This window comes from Amaranthus tricolor, chromosome 8, assembly GCF_026212465.1.
Source record: "Amaranthus tricolor cultivar Red isolate AtriRed21 chromosome 8, ASM2621246v1, whole genome shotgun sequence".
Lineage (NCBI taxonomy): Eukaryota > Viridiplantae > Streptophyta > Magnoliopsida > Caryophyllales > Amaranthaceae > Amaranthus > Amaranthus tricolor.
The window spans coordinates 20,089,635-20,113,216 of NC_080054.1; the positions used below are offsets into that span (position 1 = coordinate 20,089,635).

General features: G+C 33.4%; 1 protein-coding gene across 8 annotated transcripts; it reads left to right on the forward strand.

The window, feature by feature from the left end:
• The first annotated feature begins 297 nt into the window (after nt 1-297).
• On the forward strand, nt 298-22,760 carry LOC130820248 (uncharacterized). 8 transcript variants are annotated; one of them, XM_057685547.1, is made up of 10 exons: nt 304-582; nt 14,063-14,131; nt 15,043-15,236; nt 15,697-15,801; nt 16,184-16,331; nt 19,801-19,890; nt 21,757-21,811; nt 21,895-22,017; nt 22,264-22,320; nt 22,433-22,760. In XM_057685547.1, the coding sequence occupies exons 3-10, from the start codon at nt 15,076-15,078 to the stop codon at nt 22,561-22,563; spliced, it is 870 nt and encodes a 289-aa protein (XP_057541530.1). In that variant the 5' UTR covers nt 304-582; nt 14,063-14,131; nt 15,043-15,075; the 3' UTR covers nt 22,564-22,760. The 8 variants fall into 8 exon arrangements, with proteins under 8 accessions (XP_057541526.1, XP_057541530.1, XP_057541533.1 ...); XM_057685546.1 differs by lacking the exon at nt 304-582 and adding an exon at nt 8,628-8,816; XM_057685543.1 differs by lacking the exon at nt 14,063-14,131 and having other exon boundaries at nt 298-582.
• Nucleotides 22,761-23,582: the final 822 nt, after the last annotated feature.

Consider the following 23,582-nt stretch of genomic DNA (forward strand, 5'->3'; position numbering starts at 1 on the left):
TCAGTTCGATCCGCTCTGGGGTGTAGGTAAGTGGGGAACTCCTTACTAGCTATAGTTGCTATTACAAAACAAAACTACCAACCGGAATACACGGACACGCCACTAAACCTGCGTGTCCCGTGTCAGACACGGACACGTGAAAATCCGTGTCCGACATGCCAAATGAAGTGTCTAATTTTTTAATATATGTCCGGACACGTGGACACGGTAAGGACACACAAGGGACACGGCAAGAATGAAGAACACTTTTTTTTTTTTTTTAAATTTAAAAAATTGAAAGCAGCAGAATGCCAGAAGGCCCAGGACACTCGAATTCCCAATTCCCATTTCCCTCTCACTCTCAATTCCCTCTCTTGTAGTCTTGCTCTCACTTCTCTCAACTCTCTTTCACTCTAATCCTAAAAAGTCTACACAACTCTTCCTCCACCTCCATCCACTGTCGCTGCCGCACTCCCGCACCACGCCACCGCCGGCTGCTCCTCCATCACAGACGAACACTGCTGCTGCCCTGTGGGTTGTTCGAAACTTCGAATCGAACACTGCTGCTGCTCCTAAAAATCGAAATTTTTGATTTTGTTTAAGGTATTTTCACTCTTTATCCTAAATCCTAATATTAATCTTGTTCTAATCTTTAATCTTAGTGTTAATCTTAAATTCTTAATCTTAATTTCTTGTAATGTGCTCTTTCGACCACTGAATTTGATTACTATCTTCATCTTTGATTTTATAATCTAAGTAATATGGAGCCATTTATTTGTTTGAAAAAACCTAGAATTGGGTTTAAAAATCTACATGAATTAATGTTTTATTTTTGGTAAAAAACTGGAAACATTATTTGATTTTTTTCATTGAAGATAGTGCAACTGATGTATGGGCTAAAATCTTGTTGTCGTAGCTTTTGTTAATTTGATGTTATGATGATGATAAGAATTCTATTTGTGAATTCAAATTGTTTCTAAGCAATTGAAAATTTGAACCAACATTTGAAAATGTTGAAATTTTAGTAATAATTTTGTTAGAATGTTGTTTCTTGATTTTTTTTTGTTTATGTTGTTTGAGTGATTGAAAATTTGTTGATGTTAAATTGTTAATGTGTTTGTAATTTGAATTTTGAAAAGTTGAAATGTTGTTCTTGATTTTTTTGTATATCCTCTTTCTCTCGATAAGCCCGAGTTGGAAACTACTTTTGTAGCGGAGGATGATGATGGGTGTCATATGGATGATGTGTGATGATCAAACTTAAATTTACCTATTTATTTGGTTTTCTTTGATTTAGTTTGTATGACTATTTTTAAATACTCATGTTGTTTATTTGGTACTTATTTGCATTTTATGTGAGTTTTATGTTTTTAAAGTGTTTATTTACATATATCAAATGAAAGATTGTAAAATTATCTTTAATTTGATATATTTATTATATTACCATTTTCGTATCCCCGTGTCCGCCATTTTTGAGTTGGCGTTTTCCCGTACCCGTGTTGTGTCTATGTCCGTGTCCGTTTTAGTGCAACCTAGACTACCAAAAGGTCCATAACTCTTTTATTGTATAATGAAGCAATACTTAAGTTGGCCTTTTGAGATGGGGGGTTTGGGTTGTTTGGAGTTTGACAAAGCATTCAATATAAGACTTGTTTTTTGGTGGAGTAATTTAGAAGGGAATTGTAGTTAAGTACCCCTTACTCGAGGGATGGAGCATATATTCATGGTCCCTTTGTATATAGCTAATATATATTGAACTTATAGAAAAAATAAGTTTAATTTAGTAGAAATCAATCTCATTTAGAAAAAATAGGGCACTTAATGTTAAAAAAAAAATTAATTCTTGGGTAAGTTAGAAAATCTTACAACTATCGAGAGACAAATTTTGTTGATGAGAATTTAGTATGATAAGCGATAAAATTTTATTGATGAAGGTAAGTCAAGTTAAAGCATAAGTTATATGCAAAATCTTATTAATAAATATTTTGGTGATGAAGTAGTGAAAAGGGGCTTGTACTGGGTGGATTGGCAGCTCCTAGAAGATTAGTAAAAAAATAATTTATTAAATAGCAGCCATGTGCATAGACCTGGGAAAATTTGATCCGACCCGAAAATGAACCCGGGACCCGACCCGGCAAAACCCGAACCCGACCGACCCGAAAGCGACTTAATCCGAAACATGACCAACCCGATAATTACCCGACCGGAAGCCGACCGGAACCGACCCGTTTTGACAGATTTAATATCAATTTTTAGAGTAATTTCAATGTTAGAATTCATTTCAAATAAAATTTTAGTTTTCAAAGTATCTCAACATATTGAGTATATCACTTGAACCCTAAAACTCATCAATAGATCTCAAAAAACACGTATTTAACGTCTTTTTAGCCATCGTAATTATTTTTCTTTATAAACAGGACGTTATAATCATCTTAATTGAATACATGTATCTTGTTAAATCAGTCAAATGAGTTTTTAATTCTTCTACATTTCAGTAAGCAAATCAATATAATTTATACGAACGTTTCGCACGTTTGAATGAGCTTTTCAGAAAAAGAATGTCGCTACACTAAATTATAAAACGCGTATCTTATAAGACGAAATAAGTACTTAGTTAGTTGTATATCTTTCCAACATGAAAACTGTGAAGATAATTTTAACGTCATTTTTATCTAACGTTACAATTATAATAAACAAAATAACTTTTATAAAGCGCGTATCTTACAAGTCTTTCAAAATAAGTATTAATTCCCCTATTTTTCTTGCACTTAAATGAACCTGACATACCAACTATTTTTTGAAAATCGTACATGTAATTTCTCTAATGATTTTTTTTAGACATTTTAATGATTTTTTTTATGTTAAATTAGTCGATTGGATATTCTAATGTTTTATGGTAACCCGTTGGGTGAATCCGAACCTACCCGAAACCCAGAGTGATCCGACCTGAAACTGACCTGATCCGAAACTGACCCGACCCGAAAATGACCCGACCGAAATTGATCCGACCCAAAACCCGACCGACCGTTTTCCCAGGTCTACATGTGCATATGATTTTATAGGTTCACACTATACCTGTGTATGTTTGGATAGATTTAGGTATGAATTTTATAGGCATATATATATATATATATATATATATATATATATATATATATATATATATATATATATATATATATATATATATATATATATATATATATATATATATATAAAAGTTGAAAATATAAGGTTATCACGATTGTGAAAATTCATGTACTTACTAATTTGCAGTTGATTATTAAATGTATTCATTTTAATCAATAAAAAAAAAAGTCAAATAAATCTTTATTTACAACTTAAAACTTAAAAAATTAACCAATATTAACAAATATAATTAATAATTAATCATTGTATACCATATCAAAATACATCTTACGATCATACGATCCGATTCTATCAATTTCGAGCGTACCCCTTGTCGATCCTCGATAGAATCCTAATTTTAACAACCTTGGTCCCGGCTCATTTCCATTTTGCCTCTTATCCGTAATATATATTTTAATAATATTTCATATCTTTTATTTGTTTTCAAGTGATCTTTGTTACCTTGTGTAAACCTCTCTTTAATTGCTGTTAAATTTATTAAAAATAAAATTGACCTTTTTTATGTATATATGATTATTAGTTTCCTAGTAGCATAGTTATCAGAATCCTAATTCTGATCTACGATTTTACAATCTTACAATTTAAAATAGGCGACCGATTCGGATCGTAGGTAGGATCTTAATGCGGTAGAATCATGTGATCCTACTTAGCCCAAGAAGTTAGATGGTAGGATCATAACACGATTATACGATCCTACAGTCCAACGATCCGACTCTAAATGGGTGGTTTCAATTGTAAAATATTTTCATATAATACAAATTGCACTTAAAAAAAAAATATTATTTAAAATAATTATGTCAATACCTTAATTGAATTCTTCTTGATTTGCAGTTTAAAAATAATTATTAGAAGTATATTTTTTTCAAAACATAATAGATGAAGTCAATTACGTTTTTTCTTGCATCTTAAAACTTAACAAGAGAACAAATATAATTGATAATCAATAATCCAAAGCACGTTAATATATATTTGTAGAATCACACGATCCTACAATACAATTTTACCGATTTTAATCCTACCCGCTCAAAGATCCTTAGGTATAATTCTGACCCTAATAACTTGATTTGAAGGAAAATGTTTCATTACTTCGGTCGTAGTCGACAACTACTTTAAGCGATGTCATCAAGTCAAAATTTGATAGATGTACCCATGACTCATCCCTTATTTATTTTAATTTTTAGATTTTTTTCTTTGTAAATACAAAAAGAAAACCATTTCAATATTTACAATAAACGCCGATTCTAAGCATCTTAATTTATTTTTTAACCTAAGATTAGCAATATAATAAATTATGAATTTAGGTTGTTATTCAAAAATCTAATTTTAGTATTGAAACTTTTAAGTTTGTAAAACTTTATGTAATTATAATTGTTTTATATTGTTTGAATAATTTATTTTCACACTCTTCTTAATAGTTTATAATAAGAAAAATTTACTTTTAACACTAGTACAATTAATGTTTTTTACTGCTGTAAAAATAATCTTATTTATTGCTTATTTTGGAATTGCGGCAAATAAAAGAGCAACAAATAACCAAAAACATTTGTTGTTATTTAAAGAATCACAACAAATAAAAATACTTATTTGCTACCACAACAAATACTCATAAACTAATAGATGTGATTTTTTATAAGTTATAAACAACATCAAATAATGATCTTTTTTCCTTATACAACCACAGCAAAAACCAATAACAATTCTAATTCCGTGGTTGAATAACTGAAAGTCTAGTTTCAAACATTTACTTGAGCAACAATCACACTAAATGTCAGAATAAGTATACAAAAAAATCTACGAACAAATTCATTTATATATAATTGACAACGTCTTCATATACAAACACAAATCATCTTCGATAATTCAGTATACTTTCACCGTGATTATAAAAACCATCATCTATTAGTTTCCAAACTATCTCACATATAATAATCAGGGAGGTACTTAGCCCAATTGTTGAAGAAATGTGTGTGAAAAGAGTATTTGCTGAATTTTGATTTTGTGAGGGATGGGGCCAAATGAATTTGTGCGGGCATCCTTCAGTCGTGTGAGGAAAATGTGTGAGGTGTCAGCAAAGAGTGAGTGCTATGTCATGTAGGATTAGAGTTTTGGATGTGGTTGCTTAAAATAACAGCAAAAAAAAATATTGTGAATTTGTTAAAACACTAGCATTAATTAATCTTTTTGTCATGTTTGAAATTTAAGCAGCAAATTTTATTTATTCTACAAATGTAAAAATCTTACTTTTGGATGACATTCTTTCAAAAATCTCACATTTTATTTATTTTGAAAAATCTAACCGTTCCACCTCATTTTCTTTAAAAAGTCAAAATGATCTACAACTTACTAACTAAGTTATTTTTCATTTTACTCTGTTACCTTTTAAAACTCAATAAACAAAAAAAGAAAAAAAGAAGAAATTCACCAATAACAATTTTTCCTTTCCCATGCACACCCACCTTCATCGGCCAACCACCCCTCCTTGTCTCCCAACCTTTGTCACCCCCTTCCTAACACAACCGTGGTAGAATATGAACTTGAACTCAAATAAAGGGTTCTCCTCACCACCAAACTCTCCAACGATGAACGAACTCAAACACAGTTAATGTAACACATGTTAATTAATGACATCATATTATTAATTCAATATTTCACTCATCTTCTGTAAATAATTCCACCTTTGAATTGTTTTTGATAATCTATTATTTGTCATATATTTGCCCAAAACATACCATATTACTAGTAAGAAGTAAGAAGTAATAATGGGCATGTTGCCAACAAGCCAAAACAGAGATTGAATTATTTAAAATGAACTCAGAGCAAATGTTGAATTATTAGAAAATATCAATGATGAGATTATTCATAGCGAACGAGTAAAATGGTGGATTATTAATATCAATTTTTCCTTGTACTTTTTTCAATAAATAAATATATAAATAAAATCAATAAATAAATAGATGAATTTTGAATAAGTTGCTAACATGGATATAATTATAATATAAAAGACCTATAAATACGCTTATTAAAAATACGTTCAAACTTACTTTGGGCTTCATAAGTTGGGTTCGTAAGTAAAATTTACCCAACATAATCTCTAAGTGCTAGTTTTGACACAAAAAAGTGTTATTCCGCATTTTGTGTCTGAGGAAGGAGTTGTCATTAATCCAACTAAGATCGAGGCGGAGAAAAATTGGCATCATGCACCGAAAACGTGACTTAACATGAGTTGTTTGTTTTGGGTTTAGGCGAGTACTATAGAAGATTTATAAAAGATTTCTCAAAAATTGCTCACCCGATGACTTATTTGATGAAGGAAGACAAGAAATTTGAGTGGACCAAAGAGTAGGGCTGTTTAAAAAAACCCGACCCGACTCGACCCGTTGACCCGCAATATAAATGGCGGGTCAAATTCTAAAAAAATTTCAACCTCCGGGTCGGGTCATGGGCCAATATTAAATTTTAGCGGGTACCCGGTGACCCGCTTAGTGTTGAAGCAATTAATTACAGCTCTGTGAACTCTTCAATCTTCATGCAAACCGAAGGCTTTTACATCAACAGGGGTGTTTAAAACCCATCCATAATAGTGTTTCATTAACTTATCAAGCAATAAAAGTATAGCTCTTAAAAACCTTACTTGATGAATTGCTCATTCTGATTCCAAGTCCTGACTCTCCGTTCTTCTTCCCCATAACCTTTGACTTCTTGTTTGGTTCTGTAGATAGGATTGTTTCCTTATTAAGAATAAAATCTGAATTCTGATAATTGATTAGCTTTAGGGGTCCTTTTCTCTCATTCCTATTTTTCACTAGCACCTTGACTAAGTCTTGGAACAGTAATACTCAAATTACAACCCCTTCCTTCAAACCCAACTCCTTCATTCAAATCAAAAATAAAACCGGGTACCCGGTGTCCCGACCCAACTTATTCGGGTACCAAAACCGAGACATAGGCCGTTAAAAAAATTACCTGGCTTTTCAGGTACCTAAAATGTCGGATACCCACTAATGAATACCCTTACTGAAGAGTGTGAGTTAGCCTTTCGGACATTAAAGAATAGATTGAGTACCACTATAACACCCGATAATTAATGACTTTTTATAATTTTTATTTAATAATTATTTATAAGTAAATAAATAAATAAAAGTAATAAAACATATAAGTAGTTGTTGATGAGTATATTTATAATATCATATCCATGTGTATTATTTTTTTAATATAAATTAGGATTATTGAAATAGTATTAGCATTAAAATGCGAATAGTTGACATTTCTAAATCCGAGTTTGATGAAAACTTTACACCCACTGTTGGGGCACATAAATTTGGACTTTGTTTGTAGAGCTAACCGACTAAGAAAGATTGAATAAAATAAGTTTTTTTTATAAAAATTCTCAAAATAAACTTCGAAAATTTTAATTTCTAAAATAAGCATCTTTATGTACGAGCCTAAGAACATATTCGATCGTTGTTACTAACACAGAACAAGAAAAAACAATTTATTTTGACTTTGTTTGCTATTACTAATAACTAACAAAGAGGGGCAATGTCATAACATTTGAAGGGACAAAAAAGAATTTAAAACAAAATTTATTCGCTGTTAATTATAACAAACAAACTATTTGTTTCGGTAATGAAACGAGGAAGTGCGAGACACTTGGAATACTGGAAATGGAAGCGTTGTCGGGAGCAGCAATTCGCGGAATGGAAATGACTTGAATTCCTGCAACACAGCACGTTAGCCCTGTCAGGGAGGTGATCTCCCGGAAAACCTCTTCGACGCTCAAGTTAGAACGAAAATCAGAGATTAATGAATAAATGATGAGATGGAGAATGCATGAATATGAGTGTAGGGGCGGAAGTTGCTTGTATTTTTGGAAGGCTAGGGAAGAGGGTCGTAAGGATTTTAGAAGGGTTATTATCAAATGATCCTTCCCTTGATGTTGGCTGTCTCTATTTATAATGGTTGAGAGGGAGTTATTTCTGGGAGAAAGTAGATCATCATGAATGGTGGTGGGTAGTTATTAGCACAAAAGAAGGGGAATCATGATGGTGAATGAAGAGTGATGGTCAGTTACATAAGGGAACTTAGGGTTCCTGGAAGTTATTGGCTTATAGGCCAAGCAAAGAGGTTGAGAAATTCAGAAAAAGCCCCTTGACCGAAAGTCAAGGTCAACCTGAAGGGTTAAAGGGTATTAAGGTAATATGACATTAACAACTTAAATAAATAAATGAGTAAATAAATGTTACCATGACACTATTTTTAAAATTTTTGTCTCTTCAAATGTTATGACATTGTCTCATTTTTGTTCACTGTTATGAACAGTGAACAAAATAATTTTTTCTCTTTTTCGTTGTTACTAACAAAGAATAAACCTGACCTTAGACTCGGACACAAGACACTTATTTTTGGGAATTAAAATTTTCCGAAGCTTATTTTGGAATTTTTTTTATAACAAAGCTTCTTTTATTCAATCTTTCCCGATTAAAGAGGGGTTAGGGATTTAGAATTGGAAAAAAAAACTACCCTTATTTGCTCACTTAAAGTGTGCACCTTTTTTTTTCCTCGCATCCATCTCCCTCTCTTACACAACCCCAACAGAACAGTCATTGTCGCATCACCAGCTGTCGCGCCACCTGCTGCCGCTAGTCAGCCCTCACCGCCAGACGCACCACCGCCAATAGTGGCTTTAGGTTGACTTTTCTGTCCTTGTTCCCATCTGATCCTTGTGAGCTACTCCTTATTATTCTTTTGTTTTGAATAACTCTAGTAATTTGAGTGAAGTATATTCAGTAGTTATGGATAAGAGTTAAAACTGTGATTCAAAAATATTTTAATTTAGGGTTTAGATTGGGATTCAAAATAAGGATTAAATAGCATATTCAAGATGTGTTTCAATGGTGTTAAAGTGCACAGACAACTTTGTTGAAGATGTTATTGAGGTTTAGATTGATTTTTATTGTTGTAAGTGTTGTTGGATGAATTAATAGTAGTTCTTATGCACTATTTATATCATATTTGTTATGGGTAAGAGTAGTAATGGTGAATTGAACATGGATTATTTAAAATTTGTCATGGGTAAGAGTAGTAATGGTAAATTGAACATGGTTGACTTGTTGGCTTGTTTTCGTTATGAGTATTATTACGATTCTAGAATAATGATTTTAAATTCCATCTATATCCTTAATGTATATACTAAAGTAATGTGAATCGTATCAATGTTTCAATTTGATGTATTACATATCTAGTTTTATTCACAAATAATTCTCCTCTTAATATACTTTATGTAACAACCCGGCCCCTCGGACCGCTGGTGACTACTCATGGAGACTGTAGACTGGCCCTACAAACCAACACAAAGTCTTTCCAGTGCACTTTGGCCTCACTCGTGCGCACCCGGGAACACTTCCCAGGAGGTCACCCATCCTAAGATTGCTCCCCACCAAGCACGCTTAACTGTGGAGTTCTTAGCAAATGGGCTCCCTAAAGAAGATGCACCTTGTTGATATGAGTCGTCTATCAATCCTTTTTCAAGCTAAATCTGGGGTATTACACTTTATCATTGAATTTATTTAGGAAGTAGAATGGTCTAAATATGCCTTTTAAGTCACGAACTATACACTATTTTGTAAGTGAGCTTAAGTATGCGTGATAAGTGCTTGAATGTGCTAAATTTATGTTAGGACTTGTGAATGGTTTAAAAGTTACTTTTCGTAGTAACTCTTAATGAGATTAGTAGACTTATAAGACCTACTTTAAATTTAGAGAATGAGAGTGTTAGTAGAAGGAAGGGTCGATCCCCTTATTTATTTAAGAATTGGATTATGTCTTAATTGGAGTTAGAATGATTCCTTATACGTGATTTCAGATTTTGTTTGAGTTGCTCAGTGGGTTTGCTATCCCAGGGCCCTCATTAATGGTAGAAAGCGAGATTATTCCCATTTGATAAAGCATCATATTATGAGTAATTGATGTGACTCCACTGGAAGTACCCTCAGTTGGTTTAGTTCTCGAGGTGAGATCCGAGAGGATCATCGTACGTGAGGTACGTGCATATTCTGTCATTGGGCGCCGGATGGTTGATACCGCCCCTTGACCGAGGAGCTACCATGTGGGCCTTGCAAACCCCGATATAGTGGCCTTTCCCACGGATTGGTACCCTAGTGGGACTTTTTCCTGAAGGTAGGATCCGAGATGATCAACTGAAGGGGTATGAGCTCATACTTTGCCATTGAGTGCCGATTGCCGATAACGCTCTTGGCCTAGTCACATATAATTGTATGATGGATAAATCTCATGAGATTATATATGTAGTAAAGTTGAGAAAAGAATAATTGAAAAAAAGAATATGTCGTATTTGGATATTTCATTTACAAGTGGTATCATGTGAGTCTTTAAGATAATTTATGAAATAGAGAAAATGAGAAGAATATAGATATTACATTGAGAAGCAAAGAGCTATGATAAGTAGTTATGACTAGTGTAATAGCACTATTTTTAACCTCTTTTAATCTTAGCTTAAATAGCCTTGAGTATGGATTAGTGCTAGTAACGTATCTAGTTATTTATCCTTAAGTGCCAAACATAATGAGAGTTTAATTTTTAAAACTTTTAAGTTTGAATAAACTAAGTCTTGCTGTGTTAAATGTTATTATTATATTTAAAGTAAAGATTTCAATATACTTAATTTTATCAAAGTCAATTTCGTTTCCATCTTTTAGATTGTTTACAGATCGGAATCGGTCGGGAACAATGGGTTAGCGGTGATGATTAGAGTTACATGGTTGTTATATTGAGCTAAGTACATGAGAAGTTGTAGTATTGTATTAGGTTTTTGATAAATGTATGTTAGACTTGGTTGTGTTGGTTATATTGGACTTTTAGAATGACTTTTATAATTACTTTGTATTTTAGTTAGATGTTTGGTTTGAGAATTAGTTGATTTAGCTATGTTTTAGAATTGATGACCCCTTTGCTCAAGTTTTGGTATTGAGATTTAAGTTTCTTGGGAAATAAACCCTGTGATGATCTTGTTTACTCAGTCAACGGTAAGTCGGGTTGTTACAGATATGATATACATAAAATAGGTAAAGGAGAATAGTAGTTGAATAATAATAACAACTCATCTTATATGAGACAGTCTCACCATGAGACGACCCCATATAATTAGCCAATTTCTTTAATTGATTACTTTACGATCGTAAGTGATCGTTTTAAAGTTATAAGTAATCACTTTAAGACTGTAAAAAGTGAAGATTTTAAGATTGTAAGTGATCACTTTAACGTTATAAGTGATCACTTTAAAATAAAAATTATATATTGGGCCAGTCTAATAGAGATGGTCTCACTGTGAGACTGTCTCATTTAAGAATTATTATAATAATAATAAAAATTAATATAAAAATGCAAGAATACATAGGGTTGTCCACTAAGTAGGTGATGGATAATGGATTATTGTTGTTTCATTACATGGAGGAGTTGAGTAGTTTTAATTTAATTTGGAAATGCAAGAATACATAGAGTAAGTAAATGCAAGAATACGTAGAGTTGTACATCAAGCATGTGAGAGTCTTGTTGAAAGGAGTGCCATGACACTTGGCATCATAAATGCTTATATGAATTGACACTTGGCACAAACGGTTATATGAAGTGGCACTTGACAGCACAAATGCTTGTATGAAGTGACACTTAGAACAAATGCTTATATAGAGTGACAAATGACATAAATGCTTATGAATACTTATGAATTACTGGATTGTATAATTCCTTAATCCTTACCCTTTTCAGTTTCCTTCAACCCATTCTTTCACCGGAATACCAACACAATTGATAAATCAACCGACCCAACCACCTTCATCACCGCTGACAAGCTCTCCTCTAGCGTTAGCACTCAACTCAACCAAGAAGCCTCACCACCGTATCACTATCTTCAGCCCAACACCACCACGGCACGCCTCTACGATCGCCATCCCAGGCCCTGCTGGTGCCTCAACTTTGCAAGACAAGCACCCTTTTTTTCACTTATGTCCATAGCTTTTCCTTCCATACCTTCCACTCTCCATTAATTTTCACCAAAAAGAAGAAATTGAATCTCATGTTTTTCAATATCAAGTGTGATGAAGATAATTTAGTCTTTGTTGCAACTTCATCCTTTATTTAATATCTCAATTGTTCTTTCTTCTATTGGTACTCTTCTTCCTAATTTCTCATTTTATTATCTCTACTTTTCATGTTCAAATTATTCTAATTTTGGTCTTGATATTTCCTTCAATTTAATTTTGAGCTAGAATACACTACAAATTGATAGTGCTTAGTCTGCTTACTCTATTTGTCAATTGATCACTTAACTAATCACTTGGCTTTCTCAACTCAATCCCAAGTCTGTCGTAGCTCGAGATAAACCGAGTTGTTCATCCATTCATCTTCATAAATTTCCTCTCAAAAACAAATTAAGGTACACCCAACCAAGATAACTTTTTAAGCTTAATTTAAATATGTGGATAGAAATTGCTGTAAATTGTACAAACTTTGATAATGTAGGCATTAAATTATGAAATTTGTAATTGGAATTAACAGTTGAGATTTTAGTTAGTCTTGTTTCAATTTGGGTTTTAATTGAGAAAATTTTGAAGAAATGGAGGATGAAATTGAGTTACTTGTTCATGTTAAGAATTATTGAATCTTTAAGTATATTGTTTAATGTCGAAATGATTTGAATGGAAATTGACATAAAAGTGTTTCTTGTGTTGAATTATAAGTAGAAATATAGGAGTCCTTGTTTTTGGTCTATTGAAGAATAATGATGTATTGGGTATAATCTTAGAGATAATGTCAAATAAGTGTGTTTAGAATTAAAATCATAGATACAGTTGGAAAACAAATTGTATTTGGTAATTGATTATGAAGAAGAAATTCCAACATAAGATAGAAAGTGAGTTAATATTTGATGGGTTCACTTGGAAAAAGAAACAAGAATATATAATCTAGAATGTACTTGACATTTTGATTTATGGATTATAAATTGGGTTACAAAGATGAGTTAAGTAGGAGATTGGTAATGAAGCATTGATTTTGGACATAGTGTGTATTTTGACGAAACTAATTGAGCAAGATTGTGGATTTGGGTTATTGTTTAAGCATTATGAGCCTAGCATTAGACTGTATAATTTGGTTAAGCCATCTAGACAAGTGATCTTTTTCCTAAATCCCTTCACAACTTCCCGCCATTTTGCCTTCCATTGCATCACCGCTCCTAAGGTCCACCATCAGTTCAATGTTTATTTAAGTTATAAATACCAAGAAAATACAATGAAATGTAAGAATTGTCCTCCTTGTATTTTATATATAATGCTTTGCTATGAAATTTTCATGTTGTAATATTTCATGGTGGAAGTGTACTTAACTAATGAATATTAATTGTAGTGTAGCTGTTATTATTCTGAACTCCAACTTGTGTAACTTGGAATTCACTAGTTGAATGGATATATTATCATACAATAATAATGGTGAATAAGTCATTAATGTTTTTTATTTTGCTCGTAAATTAGGTATTTTGAAGGAGTGGCCTTTGAATCGCATTTTACATCTAGTGATTAATGTTTGTGTAATTTTTTTGTAATTAAAACTCGGCGTGGACAATTGATTTAATTAAAACGATGTTTGAATGTATTTTTTTTATTTAAATTTTTGACATCACTTAAATTTTTTCTCGATCCGCCCTATGTTTAATTAATCTTCTTAAAACATCATGTTCATTACAATGATTTCTATGCGCATGCTATTCTAATTTTAATGATCTTCAATTGCTTCGTATTGCTCAACATCAATTTCACTTGGGGGTTTATAAAGATTGATGATGCCCTTTTATCTGTTTCGCCACTTGAACACTATACCTAATACTCATGCCTTTTAAAATACTTTCTTGTCGCCCATCACGCAGAATGTAAACAGTTGACAAAGACCCACTTCCTTCATTCAATTCCATGAAAATTTTTCTATAAACTTTGAGGTACACTCTTAAGTCTTACCTCCATTTTCTAAATTATTTGTCGCCATTTTCGATTTTCTTCTTTGTTTACATTCTTTTGTCGCCATTTCCAATTTTCTTCTTTGTTTACATTCTTCTGTCGCCATTTTAAACACTGGTACCGAGGTAATTTTGCATTTTATCTTTAATTGTCTCTAGCTTTTGATGCAAAGTTTGTTTGACCTATACAATTGAATGCTTTTTACAAATCAAGGTTCCTTTATGTTTATAATATGAAGTTGTTTTCTCCATTAGTTGTTATTTCCACATATATTTATTTCTAATACCTAAGCTTATGATTGATTAAGACTAGTTCATCTATTTTCTCATTTCTTTCCCATTTACCACACTTCAACGTCTACCTTGGTTGTAAGCTATTGTTGAGACAATTAACGGTGTTTCTATTGTTTCTACTTATCGTAAATTTAGTTCATTATTGTTTTAATCAAATATTAAAGAGTTATTGTGCTCTATTGTCGGTGAATTCCAACACTACGATGATTTAGAATCATATAAAAGCAACACTACTTGCTTATGTAATGACACAGCCTGAATTAGCATTTTTATTTGCTCTATTCTTAAAGGTCTTCTGTCATCTCTCACCTCTTCCATGGTCAAAGACTGGTGGTAATTGTACTTTGATTTTATTGTTCCTTGAAGAATTTACCTCAAGTTCATTTTGTGTAAAATCCTAACTTAAATTGCTATAGTAAAGCTTGACAATCCTTTAATTGATTTGTCTATACTGATGGTTTTTTCTTGAATTCAAACATTTGTCGCAAGTAGGAATATTACTTTTTCTAATTGATTTATTAACATTAAATTTATGTCCTGCAATGGTTTTGTTGTACAATTTGATTTGATTTTAATCATCTATGAATTACTATTGTTAGGTAAGTTTATGAATTGCCGTTATAGAGATATTAATGCCCGGAGGATCATCGACAATAATAACATCAACAACTGCCAGTTACCTGACACCTTTCCGTCTTTTTCCGCCTCATCGGTTTGCAATCAGGACAATGCACAGAGCTAAAAGAAGCAACGAGAGCTCTTCTTTATCTTCCTCGGCTCGTGATTCCCACATGTTTGTCTTCCTATAACTATGTATGGCTAGTCCTAGAGGGTAGAGAGTAATGAGTATTCAATTTAATTGGGGAATGGTTTTGCTACATGTTACCTTTTTGGAAAATGTATGCATTTTTATGATAATCGGGATGGACATGTTTTGAATGTTGTTTTGTTGACATTGATGTGCAAAATGATATCAAGGAATATGAATGATGAAACGCTAAAGCCAAATTACTAAATTAAACAATCAACCGGAATAATGTATATATTTATATATAATTCAAGATGAATGAATACATAATGCTATGCAATACGATGGGATTGATGGGTGATTACTAGCTTTGATTGATGGAATTGATGGGTGATTACTAGCTTTGATGATGAATTTTTATTTAGCTAATCAAACACGTTATGTATTAGATGAATAGAAAAATATTCTACACCTTATGTTTTGTATTATTTTTTTCGAAATGCAGTTCAGGGAGAGGGAAAGGTCATCTTGATATGGAAGGTAGCAATGGCAGATCAAGGAGAGGTCGTGGTGGTGATGCAGATAGAATTGATAGTCTTGGTAGACTATTGTAAGCATAATAAAAACTTCTTTATATCTCAAGCTCTTTTCGAGGAATTAGCCTTGAATTTCCTTTACCACTTTCTAACAAGACTTCAAAAATTAGTATTATTAATCACAACAAAAATATTTCTTTAAGTTAGGCCTATTCACTTCGCTTTAGTTTTGTTGTATTGAACTTATTTTTACCGAAGCAAAAACAGTTTTGTTGAACTCAACTTAATGTTTTTGAAGCTCTATTTTTTTTATGCAACTATTGATTTTTACTAAATTAAATGTTTTACACTTCTAAAAAATATTTTTTCTAAAGTTGAAGTGAATAGGCCCTTATGGTGATATTTTGGATCTATTATAAACTTAGCCACTCAATATGGTCATTTAATTTTACACAGGGTTCGCATATTGAGACATAGTGCAACAAAGTTGAATTTAGATATGCGCTGTGATGGGTATGTCAAACTTCAAGATTTACTGAAGTTGAACATGAAAACAAGGTCAAATTTCTCGCTAAGTTCTCATTCTATCGATGAAGTTAGAGAAGTAAGTCCTGTTACCATTTCCACCTTTTTGCTATATTTTGTTATAATGTATCGATGATGCATAATGTGTGAAGATGGAACTTTTTGCAAACAAGTAATTCTCTAACAAGACAAATACTTTTTTAAAACCTTCTCACATTCGACTTTTAAATTCAAATCTTCGGCCCTAATATTGCATATTTGTTTGCCCAGTGCAATAAAGAAATTCTTCAAATACACATACGGGTTGCATTACCATATTATTGCTTTCACACAATCCTCTTTCCTAATTATCCAGAGACTTCAAATCCTTTACTAGCGAACATTGTATATTGAGTCTTTCTAGTGTTTTTAGAGAGATGAAGTTGTGACTGGTTCCTGTGTCAACAATAACCATTACTTCCTACCCAATAAGGATTCCTTTTATCTTTAGGCTCTTTGAGTTCGCGCGGCCTACCATTGAGTACAAAGAGAACTTTGCATTTAGTTTTAAGTTATAAATTTCACTTTCAGGTTAAGGTTTAAAGAGGTATTTACACATAGTTTTTTCGAAATTGTCGAGACGCTTCTTGTATATCCTCTTCCTCGTGGCTCCATGTTTCCATAAGCGAGGAGGACATTGGGCTCCCTTCCAAGACTCTTATGGACAACAACCACTTTTTCTCGCACTAGACTTGGCTCTTGGCCGCTTAACCCAATTTTCCACTTTGTCAGCAGGTGGGTTTTTGTGATTCGAGTGGAGGTTATTAGGTGTCATTTTTTTATTTTAGGTGCTGTGGGTTAGTGAGGTGAAATTATGGTTAGTTAAATTAAGTTATGGAAATTTTTAGGAGTTTGGACTTTGAGAGTAGTTAAGCTTGCATGAGGGTATGGTAATTTATAGGTTAGAGTAGGTAATTATGCCCTTTTTATGATTTCCCTTGTTCCTAAGAGCATAATGTTTCTTCTCCATGGGTGTTGCAAGCTCTTGTGGCTAGCCAAACTTGATAGGCTGTAGCACCCTCATTTTCCTTTTGATCTATTTGTAAAGTGTTTAGATCCATCTACTCAATGCTAGCATAAAGGGTGGGTGTAGGTCTCCACTGATGAACCCTCATACATATTTATCATACCACAGAAGGAAGAGGAATGGTTGACAATACATATAAAAGGCGTAACAAATTAGCTAAAAATATGGAAGTGAATATCACTGAAATTGCTTTATCATCCTTTTATAGCACCCATAATTTAAAAAGCTCGCCTAGGAGTGCTTAAGGTTAGCACCTTGGGCGAGAGATGAGTCAGGTGTCGTAATAAGGATAGGCAAAGTGGTTTCTTAAGGAGAGCATCTTAGAGCGTTTTATAGAGCCTAAGTCGAGCTGCTCAAAGCACCTAAGAGTGCCTTTTAATCTTACTATCAGATTAAGCCCATTTGATTAAGGTACCCCCAAAGGCACAAAGTATTTTTCTCTTCTCTTCCTCTGTATCTACCGTTTAGTTGTCCAAGTTTCTATTTTTCTTTTGGAAATTTTTTACTAGTTTTTCGAGTTTTGAATTTATTTTTGCATGGGTTTTGGGATGCTTCATCCCCATAGGCTAGCTCCTTCGCCTGTTGCCTAAAGCTTAAGCGTTGGGACTCTTAGCATGGGATGCCTCACGTTTTTTAAAAATAACCTAATGCCATGTCAACCAATGCTGGAAGAGGGGCCTTGAGTTTAGCGACCTAATTCTCTTGAGTATGAAGTATTGAGATCAACTAGATGTGGATAGGTTTTGCAACGGTGACCAGTTCAAAGCATCGCCATCCATTGACACTACCACTCATTCCAACTTATGATGTCACCCTATGCCTCCACGTGGGGTCAATTTGACAAGCGTAGTCGAGATTGTTGAGGTTTTGGTTGTGGATTTATGGGTTGTTTTGAATGTCTTGGTTGTTTACCTGGGTGGATGTAGTCTCAAGTTGTGTTTTGTGTAGTTGGGATGATGTGCGTGTGGGTTTGGAGCTCATGGTTGTTTGGTGGAAGTCCAGATTAGAGAGTTGCCCCTTGTCTGGGAGCCTTGGCCGTCTACATTGGTGCGAGGTAGAACTGTATTTAGTCACTATTACTTGAAATAGGCTATTCTAGATTTGTGCTGCCCCCCCGTTAAGACGCCCCTATTGAACTGGTTGAATCTCATCTTTCTATAGTTGTCTCGAAGATCTATTGAGCTTTGTGTGCTTGCTCTGTTCCAATCCATTTGATCCTGAAGTGGCATGGTGCTTTTACTCAGATTCTCCATGATCATCTTCCTCAAAACCTCTGCATTGGCTTGCAAGTTTGCTTCCAGACACCCAGCCTAGACTTCATGTTCTATTACACCGCGGTGTTGAGATGAGTGTGTTGCTCCTCAAGAGCCTCAACTAGATGTGCTACTGTCGTCTAAGACATCACATCAGTGTCTACGATACCACTGCTTTGAACCTTAATCATGGTGATGCCTACCTTGAGTTCCTTCCCTTATAAGTTGTAACAATGGAGTGCTTGAGGACCTTGCAGGAGAAGAGAGAGAATGAGTGGTAAGTAAGACAAAAAGGAGAATAATTGAAAGCTGAGTGAAAAGGATGAGGCACGCACTTGTGGGTAAATTTCTTTAATGAATACCCCTTAGGCCTCCTGCCTCAGCCTTGTCCCCCTCCAAGCTCTCCTGTTGTATGTCTGTGATTGTGGCTTTCCTTCAATTTGGACTTGAACATTTGTCAATGGTTGAGTCATTACAACTTGATTCAGCAATAATCCGTGTAGTCTTCCATATTTCATGATTAAAGTGTATAGTATGGGTTCATCCATGGTAACTGACATACCCCACAACTCGCTTCTATTTGTAATTACTGTCTTGTTGGTTTCAGACAGTTACATGTCGACGTTAACTATTCGATAAATGGATACACATTTGGAAGACAAAAATGCCATTGCATAATGATTTTCCTGCCTACCTCTTTGAGGGAGGTAGGAAGGTATTGCTACAACCCAAGCTAAAGCCCCATATTGTGTTTACTGCTCTCATGCACAAGACGTGGAAAATCAAGGACTGAAATGACCAATATTCAAAAAGATTCAATTATAAGCATTACAGTTGTGTGGACCTGTGGGGTCATCAGGGAAAATAAAGGAAGTGTCAGGAAATCCTGTTAGGACAATTAAGGGGCAAACAACAACAGGAAATGTAAGATAAAAAGAGTAAAATGGAGAGGTTGCACCAGAAGCCATTTACTCTCCTCTTAATTGTGCTCATGTGTGAGTGTTGAATAGAGACTGTTTGTAGCAATGTATTACATTAATGGTGTAAAACAAGTACTGACAAAAAATTTTTTTAGGCCTTAATCATCTCAACAATTTAGTAGTTTAGCCTCTAGAATTAGTGGATTCTATATGTATCATAACTCTTGTGCTTTTCTAGGAGTGTTGAGTAAACTATGTAGCAATTCATTTGTTCTCTATGTTTTGACTGTGATATGCCTCTTTTTTCAGGCCGTAAGGATAGACAACAAGCAGAGGCTTGGCCTTGTGGAAGAAGATGGAGAACTGTGGATACGTGCAAATCAAGGCCATTCTGTAAAGGTGAGCTATCCTTGTAGGAAAAACTATTACTCCTGTCGTAACATATTAGACTCATCAAAACTTGTTCCATGAAGTAAAAGTAAGTTCCATATCCTGCCTTTCTCAAATCTCATTGGTTTGGATTCTCCTAAAACCTTTAGGTTGTTGGATTCCACTAAATGGTGCAAATGACAGTTTTCTGTTGTGGTATCACAATAAGTCAAAAGAATTAAATGAAGTCTTCTTCACTTTCTTTTGAAGCGTAACCAAGTATTGAGTCATAGTTTTTCAACCAATACTCAACTAAAATGACAGTATACATGCTTCAGAGAAACCAAGCTTGCTAGTTCTATTTGGCCTATCTAGTGCAATTAGACAATAGTAAATATCTCACTTGTGAGGAGGTTGTAGTTACCACTTAGTTCATATCTAACTAATTATCTTATATGGCAATTATACGTTTCTAGAAACGAATCTCTCATCCTTGTTTGTTTTGAAGTTCTTAGGTGAAAGCACAAGTAGACATTGATCAGAAGTTTTTTGTTTAGCTCTCCTGATTGAGAATGTTTTCATGTAGTATTTTTAGTATTAAATAAATGGAAACTTTTACCTGAATATTTACTATGATCATTTTTTTCAAGCATGTGTATGCCTTTTTTAATAAACCTTTGTTTATTAGAATACATTTGCAATTTAGCTTCTCAAGCTTAAATATAGCATACTGGAATGCGGCTTGTCACATGTTAGAAAGAAATCCACAAATGCACATCTATTTAGATTGAAGGATACCGTTGGCTCATGTTTATAAGTATATTTTTGTAGCTGTTGGGACAACAAGGGAGAAAATTGAAAATGGGAAGAAGTCACCTACATTAGTGGCTGGGATGGGAAATTAGTTTATTCTTTTAGTTTTGGTTTGCTTTAATTTGGGAAGAAGACCCTCAAGCTCCTTAGCCCCTCCATCATTCACTATCCTCATCCATGGCCTCCTCTCTCTAATAGTTGAACCGATATATGCTCATCTCATCTTTATCTTGCTCTCTCAGTCCTTCAAATACCCCTCATCTCTAACAACCTTCATCCTCTGACGTACTAGTCCTTTCCCCTCTAGTGTTGATAAAACAATCATATTCTTCTATTTCTTCATGTTTATGTCCCTGCGTCCTAATAGTCCATGGATCACCAAAATAAGTCGTCATCGATAGTTCAGTTTTAGAGGTGGACATGTGCTTGTCTATTATGATCATGAAGGTTTTAATCTACTCTGTCTTTTAAATCTACTTCCAGTGTAATTGTCGTCAAGTTAAAAACTCTATCTTTGGCCAGTTTTACTGCAACTGTTGGATTTCGTTATGGGTGTTTTGATTTCACAATGAAACTGAGTCAGCAGATTTGGGGATGATCATACTGGAAAAAGTGACTGGGTGTTGGATTGGAGTAAGTAGACTGATGTAGGGATATGAAAGGTAGCTACTGGTGGAGCTGAGAACATGTGGCCAGTGGCTTCTTTCATGGGTGAGGATGTGGAGCTGTATAGTGTAGTAAACGATTTTTTGGGCGGTTTCGTAGTGAGGTTTTCTAGTAACTTGCTAAATAGGGATAGTTTAGCCTTGCTTTTCTGGAAGTTTGGGTACAAGAAAAAATGTACTAAACAATATTTCAGGTAGTTACCCTACTGCTAAAAAGTCTAATCACGTTTAACACTTCACTTAATGGCTCGATGGAGACTAGTCCCGGCAATATGCGCCTGGGCTTGGGTTTGGGATTGGGCTTGTGTTTGAATGCTGTAGGTATATGGTGATGTCTTTTTCATAGTTTTCATGCGATTTGTCAAGTCCGTCACTGTAACTCTCTGGTCATCCACTAATTATTTTTAATTTGTTTCAGTCAGTAGAGACTGAGAGTTTATTGAAACCAATCCTTTCTGCTGAGGAGATTCCTGGTATGCTTACAACTAAATTTTCCAGATCTATATATTGCTTGCTGGAAGATACTTTGGCTAAATATGTGGATTTTCATACGCAGTTTGTATTCATGGCACGTATAAGAGGCTTCTTGAACCAATTCTTTCATCCGGTCTCAAGCGAATGAACAGGTTGCATGTTCACTTTTCACATGGCTTGCCTTCTCAAGGAGAAGTAATAAGTGGTACGTAAAAAGGTTCAAGTCTCCAAGCAGTTATATGAATATCTATTGCGATTTCATTATACAATTGGTAGCATTTGTAATTATCAGCGCAATCTCTACGCAGTCGGGTTGTTCTTGAATTTTGATCATAATAATAATTTAAAACGAAAACCAAGTTATCAAAAGGGTCATTGATAATTTACAAACTTCTGGTGCTATAGAATTATAAATGATTTTTCAATGATGTAATTTGCATCATTGTTTCAGGCATGAGGCGCGACGTAAATTTGCTGATCTTCATAGATACAAAGAGAGCTATGGAAGGTAAACTGGAATTTAAATCTATATTGATATTGATAGATTTTACTTGTAAAATGATGATCTGAATGAAGAAGTGAATAATGGAGTGTGATAATGAATTGTTTCAATTTCACAGATGGAATGAAATTTTACAAGTCAGAGAATGAAGTAATATTGACAGAGGGGTTTGACGGAGTCGTCACACCTAAATATTTCCAGAAAATTGAAATGTGGCCAAGTAGAAAGCTATTGCCTTTCCAAGTATAAGTTGCAGTTTATTTAAACAAACATATTCTATCTTGTATTACTATTACCATTTGCAAGTGTTATTATGATGTTTAATCCTTAGATTTTTCAAGTTTGTGTTATTTTTCATTGTTGGGTTTCTTTCTAAGTGAATTTGCTTAGATTGTATAGGTATAATAAAGTTTATTTGTTTATGTATTACTATAAGTATCATCTGTTAATTATGAGCGCATCTCATAAGCGGCCATCTTAATGTCAAGATGTCGCATATGAGACAATTCAATATAACCATACTGCTTAAAAGCGCTCACACGTAGCTAAAAATATGTTACATATAGCTTAAAACTAATACCATACTATTTAAAATCATATATAGCTTAAAATCAATCACATAGAGCTCAAAATTGACCACATAGTGCTTGCTATTGACTCATTTATGCTTCTTTAATCAAATGAGATTAAAATATTCTATTAGTGGAAAAATCTTATAGTAATAATGATCACTTACACTTTAATAATGATCTCATATGCCTTAAGAATGTACACATAGATGATAAAGTGAAAAATATAGTGTAAACTTACATCTACAAAACTAATCGCATATAGATTAAAACCAATCACATCTATCTATAACTATTACTAAAATAAAAAAAATAAAAAAAACAATTGACATTACCTCCTTTTAAATCGCTTACGTGTCGCTTCCTATTAAAAATTTTCTCTCTAAAATTTAATGATGATGTCATTGTTATTAAAATTATCTTTGACTTACTACTTTCTTATTTTGAGTATATTATTATTTTTATTAATTGTATTTTTTACTTTTTAGGTCAAATCGCATTTAATGTATTAAAAAACTAAATATTATTTTTATTATAAAATGTTTTCAATTTTATTTATTAAATGAATATTATTTAGTGTTTTGGATATTTCAATTTTATTATTAAATGAATATTAGAAAACTGAATATAATATACTTTTATTAGGATTAATTGTTTTTGTTATTTATATTCTTAGTTACTTAAATACAAAATACTTAA